This window comes from Coturnix japonica, chromosome 16 (assembly GCF_054131305.1).
Source record: "Coturnix japonica strain WE chromosome 16, WE-NBRP24, whole genome shotgun sequence".
Taxonomy (NCBI): Eukaryota; Metazoa; Chordata; class Aves; order Galliformes; family Phasianidae; genus Coturnix; species Coturnix japonica.
Genome location: NC_140678.1, coordinates 666,781 through 690,979, shown reverse-complemented (window position 1 = coordinate 690,979; position 24,199 = coordinate 666,781). Strand labels below are relative to the sequence as shown.

Sequence of the window (24,199 nt, the reverse complement as noted above, 5' to 3'; positions counted from 1 at the left end):
GGGGAACGGAACGGGAACGGGGATGGAGAGAGCGGAGAAAGAACGGGAAGGAGCAAAAAGAACGCGGAGAAAAACAGCCGAACGGGGGAGGAGGAGCCGCAGAAAGCGAAAGTTGCGGCGGGGCGCGGAGCTGCCGTCGGCCCCACGCGTGTCCGGGGGGCAGCGGGACCCCCAGCACATCACACACCCCCCGCGTGGGGCTGCGCGGGGCGGGGGATTCCCTTCGGGTCGCTGTTGTTGTTGTTGTAGCGCAACTCGCTAATTAGGGTTCATTAACGCCGTGCGGAATCGGGGTTGGAGCGAGAAGTTCGTGGTTTTGGAGTTCGCCGCTTTTTGTGTGTGTGTGTATTGAGGGGGGGGGGGGAGGATAATAAAGCACCAAATGAATGGGGGGGGGGGGGTAATGCGGGTGTCCCCCCCCCACCCGACTCCCCCTTAGGGCATGAATCTGCAGTTTGAACACGATTTGCCCATTAGTTCTTACGGCGCCGTGTTGGTATTTTCCGATGGGGGGGGGTTAGAAATCAGATCGTCAGAAATAAAGGGAAAGTGACCCATATCCGCGCCCAGCGGGTGCACGGGGGGACGCCGTAACCCCCCCCTCATCCCCCCCCCCACCTCCCTCCGTCCGTCCCTCCCCGTCGCATCCCCGAAGGGGGTTCCTACATCTTTAAATGGGATGTCGTATTTTGGGATGGGCTTTCTTTTTTTTTTTCCCCTTTCATCACGTCATTTCATTCCTCGCTCCTTTGCTTCCCCCCCCCGCCCCCCCCCCCCTCCGCGTTTTTTATTTTATTATTTATTTTTTATTATTTTTTGGCCGTTTTTTCAGCCTTTTCTTCCCTCCCTTCTCTCAGCTCGGATGGAGCCGCTTCCCCTCTAAGTTCCCCGCAGCCCCTTTAGCGCTGCTCTCGTCCCCCCCCCTTTTCCCTTTCCCCCCCCCCTCGGTTTAAAATGAGCCTTTTGCCTCTTTAACAAACAACAAACAAACCAACACCAAAAAGGCCCCGTCCGGCAGCGCAGCCCCGACTGCAAACTGCCCCGAAAGAAAAGAAAAAAGAACAGAAAAAAAGGGAAAAAAAAAAAAAAAGCTCCGTTTTTCCACTTTTGATTTCCTTCCCTCCCATTCGCAACTTCGCCTCCCGGCTGCTCCGCTCCCCACTCTTTATTTGAACACCGCTTCCCCCCCCCCCCCTTCCAACCCCCCCCGTTTATTTTTCACCCTTCCATTTTCCCTCTCCACTTTCCCAGTTTTTTCTTCGCCTTTTTCCCGTTTCCCCCCGTTTTTTTTTATCACTCTCCCTTTCCCATTTTCCCTTTCCATTCTTTTTTCCCCCCCTCCGCACCCACCACCACTTTTCCATCTATTCCTCTTCCCATCTCCGAATTCCTTTCGCATTCCTCTTATTAATTATTATCACTATTATTATTGCGACTCGGACCCTTCGGATTTCCCCCTCACCCCCCTCCCTTTGCTCGGGGCCGCCCCCCCCCCCCCCTTTGCTCCCTTGCCCCCCCCCCCGGGCCCCGCAGAGCTTCGCCGGAGAGAAAGAACGCGCGGACTGCTCCAGCCTCCGAAATGACTCAGTAACTTTTACGCCTCGAGTCTCAGCTCTGCAATTAGCCACTTTCCCAGCGCCGCTCGGGATGTATTCGTCTCCTCTCTGCCTGACCCAGGTAACCCCCCCCCCCCCCAAACCACCACCACCACCACCAACCCTCCCTTATTCCTTACCCCCCCCACCCCTAAATCCGAAGGCACTTCTCCCCTTGCGATGCAAAAAGATATATAGGATAATATTGAAGTAATCATTTCTCACCCCCCCCCACCTCCCCCCCCCCCCGCGATAAAAATAATAACAGCCGTAGGGCGGGTTGTGCCGAGCCGTGCAGGGAGAAACGCGTTTTGCTGTCGCTTTCTGACCCCCCCCCCCGTGCAAACATTGCTTGTTTTGGGGGTTTTTAAAGTGTGTTTTGGGGGGTTTTGCTGCCTCTCGGTGCTCCGGGGTTGTGCTGTGGTTTGGTTGTGTTGTGCGTGGAGATGTTGGGGACGCCGTCGGGGTTTGGGGTTTTATTGGGGACGCGATGGGGGGGTGCAGAAGGGTGGGGGGCTGCGGCTTTGCTGCACTGGGAAAGTTCTTTTCCTTCCCCCCCCCCTGCACTGTGTGCAGCGTGGCCGCACATGTTTGCTGGGCAGAAGGAAGGGGCGGCATAGGGAGGAATGGGGGGGTACCAAGAGCTATGGGGGGCACAGGGAAATGAGGAGGGGGCACAGGGATATGTGGGGTGCAGAAGGAAATGGGGGGGGCACAGAGCGACCTGGGGTGTCACAGTGTTTGGTTCCAAGTGCTCTGAGTTTCGGGATGGCTGCACCGTGCAGCCGCTGTTGAGCTGCGTGGGGTGGAATCAGGGGGTCCCTGCTGTAACCCCCCCCCCGGTTTAGGGACACGCTGTGTGTCCGGTGGTGACCGTGACCGTGCATGGGGACGCTGGTGGCAGCTCGGGTGCGACCGACGTGGCCTGCTGGAGGGGCGGCCATGGCGGGGCCTGGCGAGCGGGGGGCTCCCCAAAATGAACCCCCCCCCTCTGCCCCCCCCTCAACCCTAATATTAGATGTGGTGGGGGGGAGCAGCCGCCATTCTGCCTTTGCTCCGTCCTTATTTATTTAATGCTATTTATTTAATTGCGGAGCTGCCGTAACCTCTTCCCTGCTGGCGGCCGCCCGCGGGCTCCGGCCTTGTGCCACGCTCCCACCCCGCCAGGCCTTCGGGGTTCGCTGAGGCCTTCGGGTTCTTTTTTTGGGGGGGGGCTTTGTGTTTTTTTGGGGGTCCTTTTGGGGTTCTTTGTCATCTTGGTGCTTTTTAGGGGGTGTTTTTATAGGGGGCACCATTGGCACAACCTCCCGCCCACGCTTTGGGGTTACCCCCCCACATCGGGCCTAGCAGGCCCACCTGGGCGCCATGGGGTCTAACGGGAGCAGGCCTCAGTGCAGGGCCTGGGCCTTATGGGGGGCAAGGGGGGGTCCCACAGACATAGTGCAGTTCACAAGGGGTGACCCCCATCCCTATAGATGTGGGGGGTGGGAAGGAGCCTGTCCAGGTCCTGCCCCAGGCCGTGCATCGCTGCAGCACACGTGCCACGGCGGGGAAAGGCTGCGGGGCTGCAGGGCTGGGGCCTGGCGTGACGTGGGCACAGTATGGACGCGGGTATGGCATAATATGGACACGAGTATGGTTTAATATGGACATGGACATAGCGTAATTAATATGGACGTGGGTATGGCACGGGTGGGCAGGGCTGGGGCTGTGCGGGTGACCCCGCTGATGGCGCTCCAGGCTCCTCTTGGCGCAGCTCACGCCTCCAGCCCTTTTTTCTTCCCTCTCTTCCTATTCTTATTGTTTTCTTTTCTTTTGGCTTTTTTTTTTTTTTTTTAATATATATATTTTTATTTTATTTTATTTTTTTCCTTTCCTTTCTGTTCTTTTTCCTGTTCTGTGTTCTCTTCATTTCTCTTTCCCTCTTACTCTTTTCCCTTTTTTTCCCTTTATTTTCTTTTCTCTCTTTTCCATTTTTTTCTTGCTTTTCTTTCCCCTCTCCTAGTTCCCTCCTTTCTTTTTGTTTAATTTTATTTCTTTTCTTTTCCCTTCATTTTCCTTTTCCTTTATTTCCCTTTATTTTCTTTCATCTTTCCTTTCTTTCCTCTCTCTTTTTCCCTCCCTTTTCTGTTATCTTCTCTCTTTTCTATATCTTTTTTCCTCCCCCTTTATTTCCTTTCCTCTCTTTCGTTTCCTTCTTTTTTCCACATTTTCTCTTCCCTCCTTTTATTCTTTCCTCTCATTTTTTCCTCTTTTTTCCCCCCACTTATCTCCTTTTTCAGTATTTTCCCTTTTCTCTCTCCTCTCTTTTTCTTTTTGAATACCGTCACTTTTCTCTCTTCTTTTCCCTTTACTCTCTTCTCTCTTTCCATTTCTCACCCCGTTTCCTTTCCTTTCTCTTTCTTCCTTCCCCACTGCTCTGTGCCATCCCCACTCCTGGTTCTGCCCGTGCTTTGCGTTGTGGCAGCGCTCAGCAATGTGGGCAGCACATGGTCGGGACCGTCTGCTCCCCAAACTGTGCCATTCCCATCTCATGGGAGGGGGCAGATTTCCCACCCATGTGGGCTGCAGCTCCCCTTTTCGCTATCGGACCCTCTGCCCCAACCCGGCCCAGATGGGCTCGGTGCCCGCCGGACCCTTCTCTGCAGCACGGCCACGCCAATCCCATCCCACTCGCGTGGCGGGAGCTCGGGGAGCTGCGGATGGTGATGTGGATACATTGGAACGTGCGCGGGACCCGCCCTGCCCTTGGCTTCGTGCATCTCCTCCAAGCACTGCCGCCATCCTCTCGTGTCCCCGCATCCCTCCAGCCCACGGTGGCCGCTCTCAGCCCTGCAGGGTCAGCTCCGTCCCATCCCCAGCCCCATGGCACCAAAATAACCCTGGCACAGGCGGCGGCCGTGACGCGCTGCTGGCCGGGGCTGCGGCAGGAGGGTGACATTGTGCCCTGCTCAGCTGTCTGTCCCTGCTTAGGGACTTCCTCCCCTTCCCCCTGCTCACCTCTGTCCCCTCTCAGGGACCGGGCAGGAAATCAAGACGGAGCTGCCCAGATTAGCAGGGAAGCAGCACCAGCATCACAGCCAAGGGCTGTGTGTGAGGGGGGGGGTCCTGGCTGTTGGCACCCCAAAGCAGCCCCAGTGCTGTGCACCCATCACCATCCCCATCATCCCCGCATGGGGTGGGCACTGGGGGGGGGGGATTTTCCTTGATTTTCAGGAGATTTGGACATATGGCTGCGACATTTTCCCATCTCGCTGTGTGATCCCAGAGCCTAATTGTGTCCCCCACTGGGATCCTGACCCCCAGCTCTCTGCAGTGTGGGCAGGAGCTGATGGGGAGCAATGGGGAGCAACACGGGGAGCTCACCCTGCCACCACCCCCCTCAGCCATACCCCAGTGCCACGTTTAGCACACGTGTGGCCTTGCAGGGCTGTGATTTCGGGACTGGGGCCGTGTGCTGGGCTCAGATCTGGGGACATCAGTGCTGTGGGGACATTGGTGGTCCCCACACCAGGTGCCACCCTCAGCACTGGGGACACATGGCTGCACAGTGCAGTGCCAAGATAAGTGCCATGGCCACGTGGCCTTTCCTCGTGGCTTTGTGGGGCCGTCCCCATGGCACAGTGGGATCGTGAGCGGTGCCACCACCGCCTGCATGAGCATGTGGCTGCCTGAGCACCTGAATGTCCCATTGCAGACCTCCTTGGGGTGAACGGTGACTCTGCTCATGGGGTTTTGGGGATGGGAGCGTGGTGCAGCTGGTGCCTCACCCCTCCACCAGTAGCTGTGGCAAACTGGTTTACTGGTTTCCAGCCGGGAGCTCAGATCAGCTGCCAAAGCATCGGAGCTGCTCGCCGGGAATGGCGGGGGGGGCAGGGGGGGAGAGAGAGAGGGAAGGTTGCAACACACTTTCAATTCTCCCATCTGCTGAGCATTGTTTGGGAAAAACAATGGGGCTGTTCTTTAAGTGCAACCTTTGGGAGCGCCTGGCTTTCCCCGCGCTGTGCCCGCCGTGCCCGGAACCTCGCTGCTTCTGCCCGCTCTAATTTTAAATAGATAAAAATAGATCCTTTTTTCGCCTGCGATTTATGGACAGGAGCGCTCGTCAGGGCAGGATGAGGCCCTCAGCTCTGCGGCATCACCTTGAACTTGGGCTGTGCACCATAAATTTGCTGCCGCGCTGCCCGGCCATAATTCTCCCTCCCTTCTCCCCCTCCAGGAGCCCAAAGTGTGCAGAGCTGCGATGAACAAAGCTGGATGTGAGCAGGGAATCGCTCCGTGCTTTGCCTTTTCCCTCCCCGTGCTGGGCTGCCCAGAAGGGATGCCCTCATCCTCCACCCCGGGGCTTTTCTCCCTGCACCGTGGCCTTGTTCCTTCTGGTGCAGCCCCAGTGTGATTCTGCAGTGATAAAGGAGCACCCCTGTGTGCCCAGTGCTATGAATTAAATGGGCACCCACCCCTGTGTGCCACGCAGCATTTAGTATCGATGTGTGGCTTGCAGGGTGTTGTGCACATGGGCACAAAGTGGAGCACAGTGTCCCCTGCCCGGATGGTGGTGGTGACACGTCCCAGGGTGGCACTGAGGATGGTGTGCCCAGTGCCATCCTGCAGTGCTTGGTGCGGAGCTGTGGGGAAGGTGGTGGTGTCGGTGCTGTGGCTCTTCCTGCGTGGGAAGAGTAGATATGTTGTTGTTGGATACGGCCGTGAATCTGAGTGCTCGGGAGTCAGAGGGGTGTGTGTGCCCCATCCCTGCAGCCAGGCTGAGGGCCGTGGGCATGAACCTGGGTCTGTGAGCAGCGTGTTGGTGCAGTTTGAATACTGGGGAGCCATGGGTTGGGGGTTTCTCCTGCGGGGTGCAGTGGGTGCATCAGAGCTGTGTGTTCACGGAGGTGCTGGTGCCTCGGTTTTGCTGGGTAGAGCCAGCACCGCGTGGCATCACCAAAGCTGGGTGACATCCCAGAGGGGAACCCGAGACTGAGTACACAAAGCATTGCAGTGGGGTGGAGGTGCCGTACTGGCATTTGGTTTGCATGCTCTGAATTAGCACCAGGAAAAGACTGAGCCCTTGTGGGGGGGACAGGATGGAGGATGGATGCACGGGGCTCCCCGCGGGCATCCCGCTGCCGGGTCCCAGCTTGCAGCGGGCACACGGCCGCCTCGCCATCCGTCACGTCGGCCCCAGGCAGGCATCCCCCGCGGCCGCGCCGCGCCGTGCCAGCTTGGCCGGCACCCAGCGCCCTGCACCGCCGCCAAGCCCCTGTGCTTCCCAAGTCCTGGCGAGGAGCTGGGAAAGGATCCCGCTGCCCAGGTGCGGGGAGCTCAGGGCGGGCCGTGCCAAGGATTGATTTCTCAGTTAACTCGCCGCTGCTTTCAAAGCGCATTAATCCTCCCGTCACCTGCCAGCAGCCACCCATAATCGGCGTGTTGGGCACAATCCCCAGCTCCGAGCTGCCCCTTCCCCTCCTGGCCGAGGATCCACACCCAGCCGCCCCCACAACCCCTCTGCTTTCCGGGGGTTTCTTATTGTTTTGTGGATAAAGGGGGCTCGTATTGTGTGTCTTTTTTAAGACGTTTTCTGCTCTCCTTGCAAAGGGCCCCATTGCGCCGAGAAAACGCTATTCGAGCGGCCGCCGTCCAAAAAAAACCCCCAACATGTTTCTGATCACCAAAACCCAAGAAATATTTTTACTTTCAAAGGAAAAAAAAAAGAGAGAGAGAGAGAAAGAAAGAAAGAGGGAGAGAAATGTTGATTTTCCACCCAGCCGTTTCCTTTCTTCCCCGAACCGAGAGGCGCCGCTCCCTGTGCCGGGGGCTCCTGTTTGGGGTACCCCAAAACCCCCAGACCCTGTCCCTGTGTTAGCGGGGTGTCCCCACAGCCCCCTGTGCTTTGGGGACAGTGAGATGGTGAGCAGCGTATGGAGAGCCAGGAAATCTCCTTCGGTAACCTGTGCGCCAGGACGGGCGGGCGCACGGCGTGAATACCAATGAGGGGAAAAAGTGCAGAGTAAAGGCTTTTGGATGGAAATGGCATCGCAGGAGGAGGAGAAGCCGGGAGGCAGCGCGGATGCTGGAAGTGTGTGGGTGCGTGTGGGTGTGCACGTGCATCGCCATGGCCAGCCCTGAGGCACTGCTGTGTGCCCGCGGTGCCCGGCCGTGCTCACCCCAAAGCCATGCGGCCAAAGGGGCGTCCATTGCTGCTCTTCTTCTCCTGGTGTTTTTGGATCAAAGTCTCTGGGGCATTGAGAGCAGGGCCTGTGTGAGCAGAGCTGCTGGCAGCGCCGCCTTCCCGGAGAGTTTGTTAAACAAATTTCTCTTAATTGCACGAGGCGAGGAGCGAGTCGACGTCGGGTGGAAGAAAAGAAAGGGGGAAAAAAGGATGGGGAAATTCCCCTCTGCTCCGCTACCCCCGAGCAGCACGTTTTGGCTGCGGGGTGTCCCGGGGTCACCCAGCGCCTTGCAGCCCTATGGAGCTCTGCTGCTGGGAAGGGTCCCCTGTGTGTGTGCGGCCTTTGAAAGCGAAACCCAGCGCTGCAGTGAGTGTGGAGAGGGATAAAAGCTCAGCGCTGCGGCGGCGTAATCTCTTTACCAGGTCTGGGCTGTGCCGGACCCATAAGGGAAGGAGCAGGGCTCCCGCTGAGGTCATGGCTATAGATAGATAGCCCTCAGCCCTGGATGTGTGCAGCGCTGCTGTGTCTCTTTGGTTCTGCCAGCAGCTCCCCAAAATGGAACACGGTGCTTCTGGGGTCCTGCAGCCATGGGTGTGCATGGAGGCTGCATCCCCAGCCCCAGTGCAGAGCACCCTTCTCCATCTGTTTCCCTCTAGGTTTAGCTGTGCAGATGCTCCTGAGCAATAGGCGCATGAGGGGATACAGGGGTGCACCCCTGGGTGCAGTGCAAAACCCTGTGCACCAGAAATGGCAGCACCCAGGTTGGTTTGCAGGATGGGGCCGTGCTCTGCACCCAGCTGCTTTGGGAGTACAGAGATGGGGCTGCAGCCCCATGACCCCATACATGGCCCCATACACAGCCCCACTCCCTGCAGTGGGTGCTGGCACTGAGGGTGCCCCTCGGTGCCGGGGTGGCTCAGCAAGGCGTTGTCGATGCGGGGCACTAAAAATAGAGAGCCATACTGGGATCTTAATGGGACTTTGTGGGAAACCTGGAAACATTTTCTCATCCCCATAAATGAGTCCAGATGCATTAGCGATGACTGCATCGCATCCTGAGGTGCCGCCGGAGGAAAGCGGGACGCGCTCGCGAGTTCCTCGCCCTGCGGTGGTGGAGTGGGAAGGAAGGCTGGGGATGGGGGTGCAGTGCTGTGCAGCCATCACCCTGTGGTTCCCAAAGCCCCGTGCTGGGGCAGCGCTGCCTCACCCCATTGCAGGGCCGTGATGCCTGGGGACACCCAGCCCACGTGGGTTTCCTTCCCTTGAGTGGCGCAGCGGGTCACGGGGACGTTGGCCCCACTCGGGGACCTTGGACTCCTGCAGGGGATGGACAGGGGCCAGGCTGGGCAAGTAGCCCGGTGCTGGTGGCCCGTGGACGCCCCGTCACGGGGCAGGCTGGCACTGCGGTGTGGCAGTGTCACTTAGTGGTGACAGCAGAGTGCTGGGACATGAGGACACGCTGCTGCATTCTGCCCCTTTGGGGACGACTTACAGAGTGCGCTGCCTCAGTTTCCCCATCTCTACACACCTCTGTGCCCCTCCCAGCCCCATCCCTGAGCAATACTGCGTCCCCAACCCCTGGCGTGACACACAGAGCTGGAGCTGAGCGTGGCCAGATGGGACGCAGGCACTGCGAGGGGGGGGTGGGTCGAGGGGGGGCCGTGAACTCTTCACCGCGGCCAATCCTCCCGCGAGGTCGCCGGCCGCGCCGCGAAAGGCCGGGGTTATTTTTAAGCAGTGATATGCTGCCAGCACGAGGCTGGGTCTGCTGGGGGGGGGCACACTGTGGGCACCCCAGGGAGGGGCAGGTGTTGAGCTGGGGCTGAGGGGGCTGGGGGAGATGCCCCCTTTGTATGTGTGATGCTTTGTGTGTTGGAGAGTGTAGAGCCCTCACGATATGAACACCCATAGGGGGGATTGGAGTCCCCCTTGGCACCTCCATACCTTTATCGGTGTGGGAGAGGAGGGAATTAATCCCCCTCGGAAAGGCCAGGAGGGAGCAAGCAGGGCTAAAAATACAGCGGGAGGGAAATAAAACCTCCTGCGTCAGGGGCTAAAGCCGGGCTGAGAGCCCCACACTGCCCGGGGGGGCACAGGGGATGCTGGGGGGGCACTGCTGCCAGCACAACCAGTGCCAGCCCTCAGTCCCTCCTGCCTCAGTTTCCCTCAGCACTGCAGGCCTGGCTGCACGCAGCCACCATCCCTGTGTCACATCCTGGGGGGCCCGGGGGGGGTCTGGTGCTGCCCCAGCTGACGCAGGGCCGGGTGGAGGAGCTGGCAGCTTTGTCGGCTCGTTGGCAATCCTCTTTTTTTTTTTCTTCTTTTTATTTTTCCAGTTCCAGAAAACATTTCCCTTCGTCTCAGCTCCGGGGAGGGGGGGGGGGGGGTTGGCTGGGAAGCCACGTGGCTGCGGAGCTGGCGGCCACGGGACGCTCTGTGGGGTGTGGGAGTGGGGCCGCGTTTCCTTGGTGTGTCCCCACCCCGAGTCCCTTGTGCTGTGCCTCAGTTTCCCCATCCCCATCCTTAGGGGCAGGGATGTGCTGAGCTGTTGGCTCCCTCCCCCCTCGGGGGTGGCAGCTGGGGGCACCTGGGGGTACGGGGACACCTGGGGCTGCTCCGCTTGGCGCACATCCATGCAGCGCTGGCACCTGAGCCCGGGGCTGCAAAGAGAGCTGCTTTTCTTCCTGCTGTTTTCCAAAGCAACTGGCAGGTTTGCTGCTGCCGCGGCCTCCCGTGACCCAGGGAAGCTCCCGGCCCCGCAGCACCTGCACCGGCATCGCCGCCCGCCCCGGCACGTAGGCGCGAGCACCGGCATCCCTGGGGGCTGCTGCTGCCCTGGGGGGTGCAGGCTTCAAAGGAGGCGGTGGGGCGTTTGGGGTTAGGGAATGGGGTGCTGGGGTGTCACGGGGTTAGCACGTGTTGGGGTTAGCGTGCACCAGGTTGGAGTTCAGGGGTTTGGTGGTATCCCATCCTCAATGTCCCTGTTTAGTTCTGCGCTGGTGTCTGTGTGATGCTGCTGAGTTTTAGGTTGATTTATTGAGCCTTTCATTGTCCGTGTGTCCATCCAGCCTGACCCGTCCTGCCCTTGGGATGGGGGGCTGCATCTTGGCCCCACAATGGACACACTCCCACCTTTGCTCTGTGCCTTCAGGGTCTCACCAGGTGCAGGGATGGGGTCAGTGGGCTCTGCACGGGCACAGGGCACTGCTGGGAGGTGGCCCCACGTCCTCCCGTGGCCCCAGCGTGGGCTGGGAGCATTTTGCAAGCACGGGGCCGGGTCGTCCCCACCCCAAAGCAGGGAGAGATGGGGACAGAGCGGCTGTCACAGCGTGTTCTGCCCCCGGGCACCTCCGGCTGCGGTGGCACGATGCGTTCCGTCCCCACTGAGCTCTGTGTCCCAGCCCCTGCTTGGGGTGGCACTGAGGGGTTCACTTTGTCCTCAGGCTCGGGGTGGCACTGCTCGTGTCCACCAGTGCCCCATGTCCCTGCTTGCACCACACGCCCGTCCTGCATCCCCTCTGGGGCTGATTTTGGGGTGCACCCCATGGGAACCCCCCCCTGTCTGGGCCATCTCAGAATGTCTGCAGCCTCTGCCTCTCCTCCGGTTCGGTTCTGGAGGTGCTTTGGGCATTGCTTTGTGCAGCACCCAGCACACACTGTGCCTCAGTTTCCCTCCCGGCCGCTCACCTGTGCTGGGAGCTGCAGAGCTGGCCGGGAAGCTCGGCTGCACCGTTCTGGAGAGCAGCAAAAATTATGAATAAGCTCTCATTAATAAATACTTGATGATGAATCCAAATAGATTTCCTCCTCTGGAGCAATTATTGTAAAATGGGCTCTAATATGTTGCAGGGACGGCCCCGAGAAAGGTTGGGTGCATTTCAGGGACTAAGTGCCTTCCTTCAATACACTCTAATGAGCACTTTCAAATCATTTGCATCTGTCTCGGCAACAGGTCTCATTACCAGGTTAACTTATTGCCGAGTGCCGTTGCTGTGAACAGTTAATGAGCGGCTACCGGAGGCCTCAGTGTGTTCATGGGGAACCCAACAGCGGGGCGAGCACAGGGAGCATCTCCCCCTCTGCTGTATGGGTTTGCATGGCAGCCGGGGTTGGGATATGGGGGTATAGGGGAGCGTGGAGCGTCCCCATTGGGTTCCTGCAGGGCACGGTGCAGAGCGCTGCATGCCAGCCCCTGCCTGGGCTCGTCCGGCCGCGGGGATGGGGAGCTGGCAGCCACGGAGCCAGCAGTGATTTTGAGGTGTGTGGTTGGCTGGCGGAGAGGATGAGCATCCTTTAATAACACCAACCCTGTGTGGTCTGCATGGGGACCAGGTGCTGCCAGCGCGTCCCACACTGCGCCGGGATCGGTGATGGTGGTGGGGAGCACGACCCGCCGTCACCGTCAGTGCCATCCCATCCCATCCCATCCATCCCATCCCATCCCATCCCATCCCATCCCATCCCATCCCATCCCATCCCATCCCATCCCATCCCATCCCATCCCATCCCATCCCATCCCATCCCATCTTCCTCCTCTCCCCCCAGTGAAAACTGCTGAGGTATTTCCTGAGGAAATGTGGGGTTTGGGTGCCTTTTTATTTCATTTTTTTCACTGGAAAATTCAGAGCTGACAGAGCTCGACCTGTTTGGACGAGGTGCTCGTGTGAGGGATCCTCACATGGCCGTGCTGTGACACCATTGTGCCATGGAAGCTGTGCCAGGTGCCCATGCTGTGGTGCCCATGCTGTAGCGCTGGTGCCATAGTGCCCGTGCTGTGGTGCACGTGCCATGGTGCACATGCTGTAATTCCTGTCGGTGCTGTGCCACTCGTGCCGTAGTGCTTGTGCTCTGGTGCCCACCCCGCAGTGCCTGTGATCCCCGTGCTCTGATGCTTGGCACACAGCGTGGAATTGCCCACCCTTCCCATGTGCAGGAAGTGCTGCCCCCCGCCCTTGTGATGCATCCCTGGGTGGCACAGTGCATCCCCCTCCGTCTGCAGGGCGGAAGGCACCTCACTGTGCTGCTAATCCTGGCATGGCACACCCAGCACCACTCGGGGCATCCATCCATCCATCCCAGATGGGCGCTGGGATGGAGCCAAGGTTTGCCATGCCTCAGTTTCCCCTCCCAGCAAACGCTCCCCTGCTTGGAAGGGCAGTGTGGGGGGGGCCGGGTGCCAGCAGCACCCCGACGTGGGCGGCTCCTCCCCGGGTTGCGGGGCTTTACAAGCCCGGGCTGGAAGGGCCCCAAGAACAGGCTCTGCTGCCAGATTCCCGGCCGGAAATGCCCTGAGAACAGCCTTGTCTGTGGTATTGCAGCATGTCTCTGCTTCCCAGCCCGGCAAATGAAAAACAACAGGGGAAAAAGTTAACCAGCCCCGTGCCGGCTCCGCGAGCGGGCGGCGTTAGGGTGGAACGGTGACCATGGGGGTCCCCAACCTCAAACAGGGGGGAACTGGGAACCACAACCACAGTGAGCCCACACTGTGCTGGGTGCCACCGGGACGCAGCTCCCGCTGTGATGGCACTGAGCCCTGGCTGTCCCCAGGCGCAGCGTCCCCCCGGCTGTCCCTGTGCCCCCGCCTGGCCCCGCTAAAGCAGCTTAGCTCGGTGCAGCATCCCCGAGCGGGATAAGCTGGGCGGGAGGGAAAGTTGGCGCGGGGCTGATCGGCTTTGGGTCCGGCTCTCGGCTCGCCCTAATCCCACTGTGGTGCCTATGGGGTGAGGGGGGCCCCGCTGGCCATCGTCACCCCGCGGTGGGGCCATCTGGAGGGCACCGTGTCCCCTGTCCCCGTTCACAGCGCTCCCTCCCCGCTGTCCCTGCAGTGGGACAACACCAGTGCCCTCCTGCTGCCCCTGCCCGGGGTGTTGGCAGCGCTGGGGCATGGCAGCAATTTGTAGGGCTTGCCTGGATAACCGGCCACCAAGGAAGATCAGCCGCCCACCGCCCCGGCCAAGTATTGTTTTTGGAACTTGCTGCTTCTTTTTTCGGCTCCTGTCTTACTTTTCTTTGACCTTCTTCCCTGATTTAAGACACATGCCCAGCCCTTGCCCAGCTGCAGTGAATTAGCGGCTGCTGCCGGGGAGGGAACCAGACCCTGCGGCCACGCGGGGCTGCGGACATCCCGGGAGCACCATGCAGGGGAGAGTCCATGGGCAGGATGAGTCCTATGGGCAGGATGGGATTCTGTGGGTGGATGAGATGCTGTGGGCAGGATGAATCCTGTAAGCAGGATGGGAATCCCGTGGTCACAATGGATCCTATGGACAGGGTGGATCCTGTGAGCAGGAGTCCCATGGTCAGGATGGGATCCTATGGGCAGTTTGCAATCCCATGGGCAAACTGGATCCTACGTGCAGGATGGATCCCTTGTGGGGTATGAAGGGCCAGAGCTGTTGTGATGCTGCTGGGGTCAGAAGGGGGAATAAATGAATCCAGAGTAGGAGCCATCAACCTCCAGGGTGGAGCTGTGCTGGCACATAATGCAGTTTGTGCATGGGGGGATTTTTAGGGTCGGTGGGGCTGCGCTGGTGGGCTGTGCTGGGTCAGAGGACAGCAAGGGCTGTGCTGGGGCAGTGATGTGGGGCTGCTGTGGGGCTGCTGTGGGGCTGAGGGCCCTGTGCTGGAGCAGGGAGCAGCGGGGTCGCTCGGGGACAGGGCTGCGGTGGCCGAGGCGCAGCTCCTCCCGGCTGCACCAAGACCCTGCGCTGTGCTGAGCCTGTTCCTCGCTGCAGTCGGAGGGAAGGAAGAAAACCAGGGGAGGAGGAGGAGGATTGTGGAGGGTTTGGTGGCCGCGTTTTGCCACCTCCCAGCTGGGATTTGGGGTGCGGGGGCAGTTCCCAATGCAAACCCAAGCACGGATTTTTCCGAGCTGGGAGAATGGGCTGGAAGGGGCTGGATGGGATGGAGGCACTTTCCTTGTTTTCTTTCGGGGACGGACTCGTCCAGCAGCCAAATGGAAAAAGGCAGTCAGAGCACGCATTGCTCACCGGGCCGCGCGCCAGCAGCCGGGCTGCCCAGAACTGGGGCAAACTGGGGGGAGTTCCCTCGCGCCGGGGGGAGCCCCGCCGTGCTGCCCCATGCCCACACTGCATGGCAGCCCCGCTCATGGGAGATGCTCAGCAGTTGTGTGAGATGTGGGGCGGCCCCTGCGGCTCCACCGCACCCTGGAAGGATTAATGGGGTTGGGGGGTGATGTCTGTGCCCCCCTTGGCATCGCTGTGGTGCCGGGGTCCTTGTCATATCCCCGCCATCTGGGTGCTGGCTGGATGGGGATGCGGCACAGTGTGGCCCCACATGTGGCCATGGAGGAGTTTGGGGGCATTAAGTTTGTTCCCAGTGGGGCCCCACAAGTGGCTGGGGTTGGGTTTGGGACACCAGGTCTGTCCCATTGGGGTCCTACGGGGGAGTTTGGAGACAGTGGGTCTGACCCGGCTGTGGGCCCTACAAGTAGATGAAGTTGGGTTTGGGGACACTGGGCCTGGCCCCACAGATGGTTGGGGGTGGGTTTAGGGGCCATCGTGGCCCTCCAAGTGGATGGAGTTGGATTTCTGGGGCCATGGGGGTGACGTGCTGTCGCTGTGCCCCACAGGATGAGTTCCACCCCTTCATCGAGGCGCTGCTCCCCCATGTCCGGGCCTTCGCCTACACCTGGTTCAACCTGCAGGCCCGCAAGCGCAAGTACTTCAAGAAGCACGAGAAGAGGATGACGAAGGACGAGGAGCGGGCGGTGAAGGACGAGCTGCTGAGCGAGAAGCCGGAGGTGAAGCAGAAATGGGCCTCACGCCTCCTGGCCAAGCTGCGCAAGGACATCCGGCCTGAGTGCCGCGAGGACTTCGTGCTCTCCATCACCGGCAAGAAGCCGTCGTGCTGCGTCCTGTCCAACCCCGACCAGAAGGGCAAAATGCGCCGCATCGACTGCCTGCGCCAGGCCGACAAGGTGTGGAGGCTGGACCTGGTGATGGTCATCCTGTTCAAAGGGATCCCGCTGGAGAGCACGGACGGCGAGCGGCTGGTCAAGGCGGGTCAGTGCACCAACCCCATCCTCTGCATCCAGCCCCACCACATCAGCGTCTCCGTCAAAGAGCTCGACCTCTACTTGGCCTATTTCGTCCGTGAGAGAGGTACGGGGGGTCCTGCCCTCTTTGCTTCCCTTTCAGACCCTGCTGCTCCAAACGGCTCCCACCCCCAGTGGGTGTCCCCCACAGACCCCTTTTCCTGATCCTGACATTACACCCTGAGTGAGCATCATCTGTGGGGCTGAGGAGGGGTCTGACCCACATGGCCGGCACACTGTGCTCCCTGATGGTACCGTGCTGCTCAGCATCTGCTGTGCATCCCAGTGTCACCCTCGTCCCACTGCACCCCAGGGCGGGCACAGAGCAGCAGGGAAGATCAGGGCTGACAGTGAGTCTGTGCAGAGCATCCTGCAGTGCGGAGCTCCGAGGACCCGTCCCCATCCTTAGAGCCATCCCCAGCCCGGACTCGTCCCCATCCTGGGACCCATCCCCAGACACATCCCATTACGCCCCAGCAGTGTTTGGCTGCTCCTCACCCGGCGCTGGCCGCAGCCCAAGGACGGATAATGACACCGAGGGGGGCACCCGGTGGCTGTAATCCCAACAAAGGGGATTGACGGGGCCATAAATCACGGCGGGTGCGGGCGGATGTGCCGGGTGTCACCTCGGTCCCCCGGGAGCCGCCGCGCTCTGCCTGGCATCACGTGCAGCGCGCAGCCCCCGGGGTCACAAACAGGGATGGCTTTGGGCAGCTCAGTGTGCAGTGCCACCATGGGTGACCCCATGTAGGGGCTGGGCGGCCCCGTTGTCCCCAAGGGAAGTGGCTGCCCCTCTGCCACCCCCCACCCGTGACCTTGACCCCAACGTCTGGGTCCCCAGCAGCCGCAGTCACCTGATGTCTAATTGGGAACACAGCGGCTGTAAATACTCCCTGATAAGGCCCTGGCAGCCGCTCACTTTCCCTGTTAAGGTCGCTCTGCGCCGCGGTTAAGGGGGACTGGGGACAGTGGGGGGGACCTTTGGGTGCTGCTGTGCACCGGGCCCCATTGTGCACCTGCTGTTCTGTGCCAGGGGGTCCCAGGGTGCTGCAGGGGGGGGGCACACACTGGGGGTTGGGGGGTCTCCGTGGCCATTTGTGCTCCTATTGCTGCTGCTGCACGCTCAGTCCTGATGCATCTGCACACATCCACACTCCTTGCACCCCCCTGCATTTTCCCACTCGATCCTTCGCAGTCAATCCTGCACTCTGCTGCATTTTGCTGCACGCTTCCTTGCCCTCTTTGCACACTCCTCCCCACTTTTGCACACCCCAACCTGCAACTCCCCCCCCACCTTCATCTCCTCTCTGTGGGCAGGGGGAGGTTGGGGGTCTTCAGCCCCCCGCTGTGGGGCTGGAGCACGTGTGTGTGTGTGTGTGTGTGTGTGTGCTCAGTCTCAGTGCTCAGAGCTCAGCCTCCCGCCCGCACTTGTTCCTTTTGCTGCTGTCAGCAGAATTTCCCAACTGCTGCTCTGGCAACGCGAGGGGGGGGGGCTGCAGAGGAACCCCCACGGTCAGCCCTCCCTGTTTGGGGGGGGGGCGAGCTGCCCCATAAAGCAGCGCCAAAGGGATGGACCTGAGCCCTGCAGGATGCACAAAGGACCCCTAGAGCTTGTGGGGAAAACAAGGCATGGATATGGGGGTCGTGGGGGGGGGTAGGGGTCTGTTCCCCACCCCTCATGTGCTGTCTGCAGCCCCACGGCGCGCTGGGTGCTTGCTGCAGGGCTGGGCGCAGTGCTGGGTATGGGGTGGGTGCAGGGTGGGTGCAGGGCAGATATGGGGTTGTTGCATTGCTGAGTGCACACTGTGTGCAGATTCACTGCAGTGCTGGGTGCACACAGGGGGCAGGGTGGTTGCAGAACTGCAATGCTGAGTGCAGGCTGAATGCTGGAGAGGTGCAGGGTGGTTCTGCTGCACGGTGCAGTGCAGCTGCAGTGCTGGGTGCAGGCTGGGTGCACGCTGAGCACAAGGTTGGGTGCAGGACACTGCAGGCTGGGTGCAGGGCTGCTGCAGTGCTGGGTGCAGGTGGTTGCAGGGTGGCTGTGGGGTTGTTGCAGAGTTGGGTGCAGGGTGATGCATGCAGGGTGCAGGGCTGGGTGCAGGGCTGGGCTCTGCACACCGCAGTGGGGGAGGGGTTGGCGCTGCAGCCCAGGGCTGGGTGTGCAGCAGAGGGGGGGGCTGGTGGTGGGAGGCGCGGGGGGGGGGGGGGGAAGCTCGGAGGTCGCCGGTGAAAGTCAAAAGCATTGCAGTAAAATGGTAATCAATCTCCCCAGTCGATTGTGCCAGGACCTTCGAAGCATTACAGAGAGATTCCTCCCTGCAGCAGCAGCCTGGGCTGGGGGTGGGGGGGGGATAGAAGCAGGGGCTGCTCCCAGCCCCACATCTCCATCATCCTCATCCCTGTGTCTCTGTTCTCACTATCTCTGCATCCCCACCCCTACATCCCCAGTGCCGCCATCTCAGCACCCACGTGCCCCCCACCCACACCCCCATCCACACCCTTTTACCACTGGGGGGGCACAGGGTCAGCACTGACCCCCCCACACCCTCCCAGCTCTGGCGGGGAACAGACCCCACAGCCACATCCCACCTCCGCCCTGCTGCGATCTTCCCCCAGCAGTGCCCTGTAGCTGAGCTCAGTGGGGCGAGCAGATGGGGACGGGTTGTGGGGGGGGGGGAAGGCAGCGATCCCTGCGGTGGCACCGTGCTCCCCTTGGCACAGCGCCGTGCCCCCCCCGGGGCTGGCAGCCCCTTATCTCCCATCCCCAGCCCGGCGTGAGGCAGATGGCACCAATCTGCCAGGGACACCGTGCCAGGGCGCCCGGCCCAGCGCCTGCTGCCCGTGCCAGGGGGGGCCGTGCCAGATGGACGGGGCATCACCGCCAGCAAATGTTTGTGGGGGGGTGGAGAGATGGATGGGGCACGCAGCTCTCAGCCCCTGCATCTCGTTGGGTGCATTGTCCTGGCAGCCACGGATTTGGGGCCTGGGGGGCCTGGAGGTGGGCAGAGCAGTGAGGGCAATAGGGCAGGACACCCCCACCCCAATGCTGCACGGTGATATTTGCCATCAGAGAATCCCAGTGTCCCACAGGAGTGGGATGGAGGCTGTGTGGGGTGTCTGGGGCTGTGCTGGACCCCACAGCTCCATCCCACCGCCCCGAGGTGTCCCCCAGGTGGGGGCAGTGCTCCATCCCCCCCCCCTGTTGGCACACGGAGCTCTGCAGATCGATGGTGACCTTGGCAGCTCGGGGCTTCCCCGGCGATCCCGCAGTGCCCGCATCGCCTCACATCCCCCATCCCCATGAGCTGCGGAGCATCCCCAGCTCAGCATCATCCCTACGACGAGCTGCCCCGTGCCCAGCACCCAGCGGTTCATCCCCGGGCACAGGGTGGGCACTGGCTGCTCCCCACCACGCCATGAATAAAAGATGAGCTCCGTGTCTCGCCAGCACCTGCCACCCCCCGCCACCCGCCGTCCCCCCCGCTGCCAAGTGCTCTGCCCTCCCCAGGGCTGACGCTGCCATCCTGGCTGCGTTCCCGGCTCCGTGCCGCGTTGGCGGGGACAGCTGGGGTGGCAGATGCCAATGGCTGCGGGCACATGGGGGGGGGGCAGGCGCTGCTGAGCCCCCCCGTGCCCGGCTGGCACCAGCAGCTGGGGGCCGTGTCAAAGGCAGCCCCATAGGGATGTTCCCACAGTGTGCCGTGGGGTGTGAATGGGGGGGGGGTTGTGTGCCCTGCTGTGGGGGGCTGTGCCATAGGGCTGTGCTGTGCCATGGGGCTGTGCTGTGCCATAGGGCTGTGCTGTGCCATAGGGCTGTGTTGTGCCATAGGGCTGTGCTGTGCCATGGGGCTGTGCTGTGCCATAGGGCTGTGCTGTGCCATGGGGCTGTGCTGTGCCATGGGGCTGTGCTGTGGGGTTGTGCCATGGGGTTGTGGGGCAGGGGAGCCCCATTTCTGGCTGTGGGGCGCAGGATGCTGCTGTGCCATAGCACTGTGCACCATCACTGCCATCCTCCTTCCTCCCCTTCCTCCCTTCTCCTTTCTGTTTATTCCTCTCCTATTCCTTCCCCGCTTTCTCTTTTTTCTCCTCTTTCTCTTTTTTACCTTCACGTTTCTCTCTTTCTTTCCCCTTTTCCCTTTTCATTTCATACTTTCTCCATTCTTTCCTTCCTCCTCTAGTTCCTTTTCCTTTCTCCTTCCCTCTCTTTTGTCCTTCCCCCATTTTCTCTCCCCATCCCACACCCCAGGGCCTCCTGCCAGCATCTGTGTGCTCACAGAGCTCCCCATCCCCTACAAAAACTAACGGGGCCCCATCTCTGCCTTATGGGGGCGGGTTGGGGTCACCCCATCCCTTACTAACAAGCGGGGTCCATCACCACGGATCCCCCCCCCCCCCCCTCCCGGCCCTTTGTCCCCCGCCATCTGTCCCGGCTCTGGCTCCGACCCAGCGCTGTGTTGGGTGGGGGCCGCGTTCCCCCCGCGCCGCCGCCGCCGTCTCCGCTGTGCCGGGGTCGGCCGAGGACAGCAGCTCGCAGCTCGGAGCTCGGAGCTCGCAGGCGCCCGCCCGGGCCAGCTGGATGCAACCGGCAAACGTGGCAGCCCCGCCAGCTCCGAGCTGCGACCGGCCGCTGTGCCCGTGGGTTTGGACCGGGGGGGGCCAGACAAGCGCCCACCGCCCCCTCGTGCTGTGCGGATGGGGGGGGGCTGAGAGCTGCCAAACTCACAGTGTGTGTGTATGGGGGGGTCCGGTGCTGGGGTGTTACATAGAGGAGGTTACACAGGGCTGGGATTTGGGGCAGGGAGAGCGCTGCTAATGGGGTGGGGGGGTGAGGAGCTGGGGGTCCTAAATCGCCCCCCCACAGCGCTGCTTGCCATGGGTGTGCCAGGCAGGCTGTTCACTCTGGGCCCTACTGATAGTCCTGTAATGGGGGGGGGGGTTTGCACAGCACCAGAGGGTGGGATGGGGGGGGTTAACCCAGGGGACACTGAGGCACTGAGACCCCTGAGCCCCCCCCACAGTCAACATCTCCCCCCCCCGCTGCCAGGAACGCCGTGCCCTGTTACCGTCAGCTCTCGGCTCGCAGCCAGGGCTCTCCCGCAGCCCCGGGGGGGCCCATCCAGCAGAACCCCCCCCCCAGAGACAGCCCCACTTGGGGTGGTGAAACCCCAGCGGGGGCTGCTGGGGTGGAGGTTTTGGGGGGGGGCTGTTCCCAAGTGGCAGTGCCATGGGGTGGGGGCACCCTGCCAGCCCAGGGAGGCCATCATTCAATGGGTGGCACAGGGCCAGGATGCCAGTGCACCCAGGCAGCCCCTGCACCCCCCCCCCCCCGTGCCCCCCCCCCCTTTCATAGGCACACTTGGCTGTTTTTAAGAGGCCGAGAACTACCGACCTGTTTGGGCACCCAGACTGAGCACAGCGCTGTGGGGGGCTGGGGGGGGGATGCTGGCACTTAACCCCATGCTCTATGTATGTGTGTGCCCCCCATTCCTGCCCACAGACCACTCAGCACAGTGAATTGGGGGGGGTCCAACAGCAATACTGCATGGTTTGTTTATGGGGCGCAGCTCTTTGGGGTGCCCACTGCTCCCCATTGCACATGAGCTCCATGATGGCCGCAGGGACCCCCCTGAGCCCCCCAAGGTGGTGGTGGGGGGTGTTGGGGGGCAGGGAGGGGAACACACGCCATTTTAGTGAGCGTTGGCCGCTTGCAGGCAGCCGTCACATGGCGGTGAGCGCAGAGCTTGGCCGGCTGCGCCGCGCTGAGGCAGCCAGAAATGTGTTGGCACGAACGACCCACGGCTGCCAGGGGGGCCCAGCCCCATAGAGGGGCTCCTGATGGGGGGGGGGAGGCCCACAGGGGTTGTGTGGGGTGGGTGGGGGGGTGGTGGGTGCTGCTTGTTGTACCCAATGGGGATAAAGGGATGGGAGAGTGAAGGACTTGTGGGGCGACTCGGGGTTCAGAGGGGTAAGGGAGGTGTTTTAGTGCGGCCATGGGGATGTTGGGGGTAGAAGAGACACGTGGAGCTTCTTGGGGCGGCGTCATAAATGTCTTGTGTTAGAGAAGAACCATCTGGGACATATTGGGGTGACCAAAAGGAATTCAGGGCTTCTGGGGCGATGGAAGAGCCGTGTTGGCCATCGTGGGTGGACCAATGGAGTGTTTATGGGGATGGAAGAACCTTTGGGGCACCTTGGAGTGACCGAAGGGCTGTGGAGGCGCTTTGGGGTTGGAAGAGCCATTTGGGGCACGTTGAGGTGACCAAAGAGCTGCAGGAGATACCAGGGGCAGCGGAGGGGCCGCGTTGACCATCTTGGGTTGAGCAGTGAAAGAGTTTGGGGAGCAGAAAAGCCATTTGGAGCATCTTGGGGTGACCAAAGGGCCGTGGGGTCATCCTTAGGGGGCAGCCAAGGGGCTGAGAGGGGCGTCCTGGTGTGGGGGTGGGATGGAAGGACCATGGGGCGCTCACACAATGGCAGCTCGGGGTGAGCCAGGAGCCCACGGGGTGTGGGGGGAGGCGCTGGGGGGAGCGGAGCCGCAGCTCTGAGTCCATGGCCGCTCATTGCAGCTCCACACTTGGCTGTGCTCCATCCTTAACCACTTCCAGAGCTGCACCAGATGGGGCTGCGCCGCCAAGGGGGGCTGCGTCCGGCTGTGGGTGCACGGGGAAGGGGGTCCCCACTGCCCACCCACAATGCAGCCCCTCCAGGATGGTGGGGAGATGTGGGATCCCTAATGGGGGGGGAGGAAAAATGGGGATAAAGCCAACGGTGCCGAACTGAACGGAAAGGGGAATTTCTGCTCCCTAAAATGGCCGCTGTGGAGGAAGCGGAGAACGGGGAGTTGGGTGGGATGGGGCACAAAATGGCTGTGGGGGGAGGAAAGGGGGGGGAAAAGAAAGGGAAGAATGGAACGTCAAAGGGGAAAAAAAGAAATGATGAAAGGAATGGAGCGAAGAAGGCGGCGGCGCTGCGATGTTGTGGCTGCTTTGCTTGGGGTGTTCAGCCTCTTCCTGGCATCAGGCAGCGCCGCTGACGGCCAAAGGGTGGGAGGAGGAGGAGGAGGAAGGGGGGGAAGAAGTAAAGTAATAAAGATGGGTGAACACTTGGAGGGCTCCGGGGTGCTCGGGAGGAAGGATGCTGCCATGGCTGCTGAGCTCAGCGTCTGGGTGTGTATTTTTAGCTGAGGGCCGAGCAGGGATGTCAGCACGGCCCCATAGGGATGGGGAGCAGCCCACAACAAGGCCACCCCCAGCCCTGACACCGTGTGAGGGAGCCCCGGGGTTCCCCATGGGCAGCGATGTGTGATGCTGGTTGTGGGTCGTGGCTGTGCCTCAGTTTCCCCACATCTCAACCCCTTTTTCCCCCCCAGACTCGGAGCAGAGCAGCAGCCCCCGGACGGGCATCGCCTCGGACCAGGAGGACACGAAGCCCAGCACGCTGGGTAAGAGGGGACGCAGTGGGGACGGCACATGGGGCGCTGCAGGGCACAGTGGGGATGTGTACTGTGCTCTATGGGGCACGTGTCCTATAGCAGCTGACACGGGGTTTGGGATGCAGCAGGTGTGGGATGGGGCTCTGTGCCTTCTGGGTGCGCAGGGGGAGCTGTGGGTGCAGGGGGCACCGTGGGACCCCCCTGACTCCATCCCCTCCCCACAACAGACTCCACAGACTTCCAGGAAAGCTTCGTCACCTCGGGGGTGTTCAGCGTCACCGAGCTCATCCAGGTGTCCCGCAGTGAGTGCAACCCACAGCCCTTCCTATGGCACCCCCCTATACGCCATCACCGCGCCCTCACCAACGCCATCCTCTCCCCACAGCGCCGGTGGTGACGGGCACGGGCCCCAATTTCTCCCTGGGGGAGCTGCAGGGTCACCTGGCCTACGACCTGAACCCGTCCAGCACGGGCATGAGGAGGACGCTGCCCAGCACCTCCTCCAGCGGGTGGGTGCCAACGTGGGGGCGATACCGGAACCGGTCCGGGCACGGCTGCGTGGGATGGGCGGGCACGTCGGGTCGTGCTGGGTGCTGCCATGATGCCTAAGCTGCGGGGGGGGGGAGCAGGGAGGGGTGGGGGGGTTGGGGGGCTGGGCTGCTGCATTGGTGCCATGGAGCCATTTGGGTTCCCCAGCACAGTTTGGGTATCCTGGCTCATTGAGGGAACCCCAATGTGCTCTTGGCATCCCAACGTGGTTCTGACACCCAGCGTGGCGTTGGCATCCCATAATAGTTCCAGCACAGGACCCCAGTGTTGGTTTGGCAGCCCCAGGTTGGGTTTAGCACCCCAATGTTGGCGCCCCATTGTGGTTCTGACACGCTGCTGTTGGGTTCTGCACCCCAGCTCCGTTCCTTGCACCCCATCGTGGTGTCGGTGCCCCACTGTG

At 61.4% G+C, this 24,199-nt stretch overlaps 1 protein-coding gene across 13 annotated transcripts in view; it reads left to right on the top strand.

The window, feature by feature from the left end:
- The window catches only part of NFIC (nuclear factor I C), a 31,580-nt gene that overhangs the window by 928 nt on the left and 6,453 nt on the right, over window positions 1-24,199 (top strand). For 5 of the 13 annotated variants that reach the window (XM_085517492.1, XM_085517491.1, XM_085517490.1 and 2 more), the window contains exons 1-5: window positions 2,946-3,206; window positions 15,354-15,885; window positions 23,188-23,259; window positions 23,478-23,552; window positions 23,636-23,759. In XM_085517492.1, the coding sequence (XP_085373618.1) occupies window positions 2,961-3,206; window positions 15,354-15,885; window positions 23,188-23,259; window positions 23,478-23,552; window positions 23,636-23,759 (1,049 nt within the window). In that variant the 5' untranslated portion in view covers window positions 2,946-2,960. Of the gene's footprint in view, window positions 1-1,141; window positions 1,678-2,945; window positions 3,207-12,279; window positions 14,139-15,353; window positions 15,886-23,187; window positions 23,260-23,477; window positions 23,553-23,635; window positions 23,760-24,199 lie in introns of those variants that run through there. The other 8 variants (XM_085517500.1, XM_085517498.1, XM_015886731.3 and 5 more) reach the window with 5 other exon arrangements.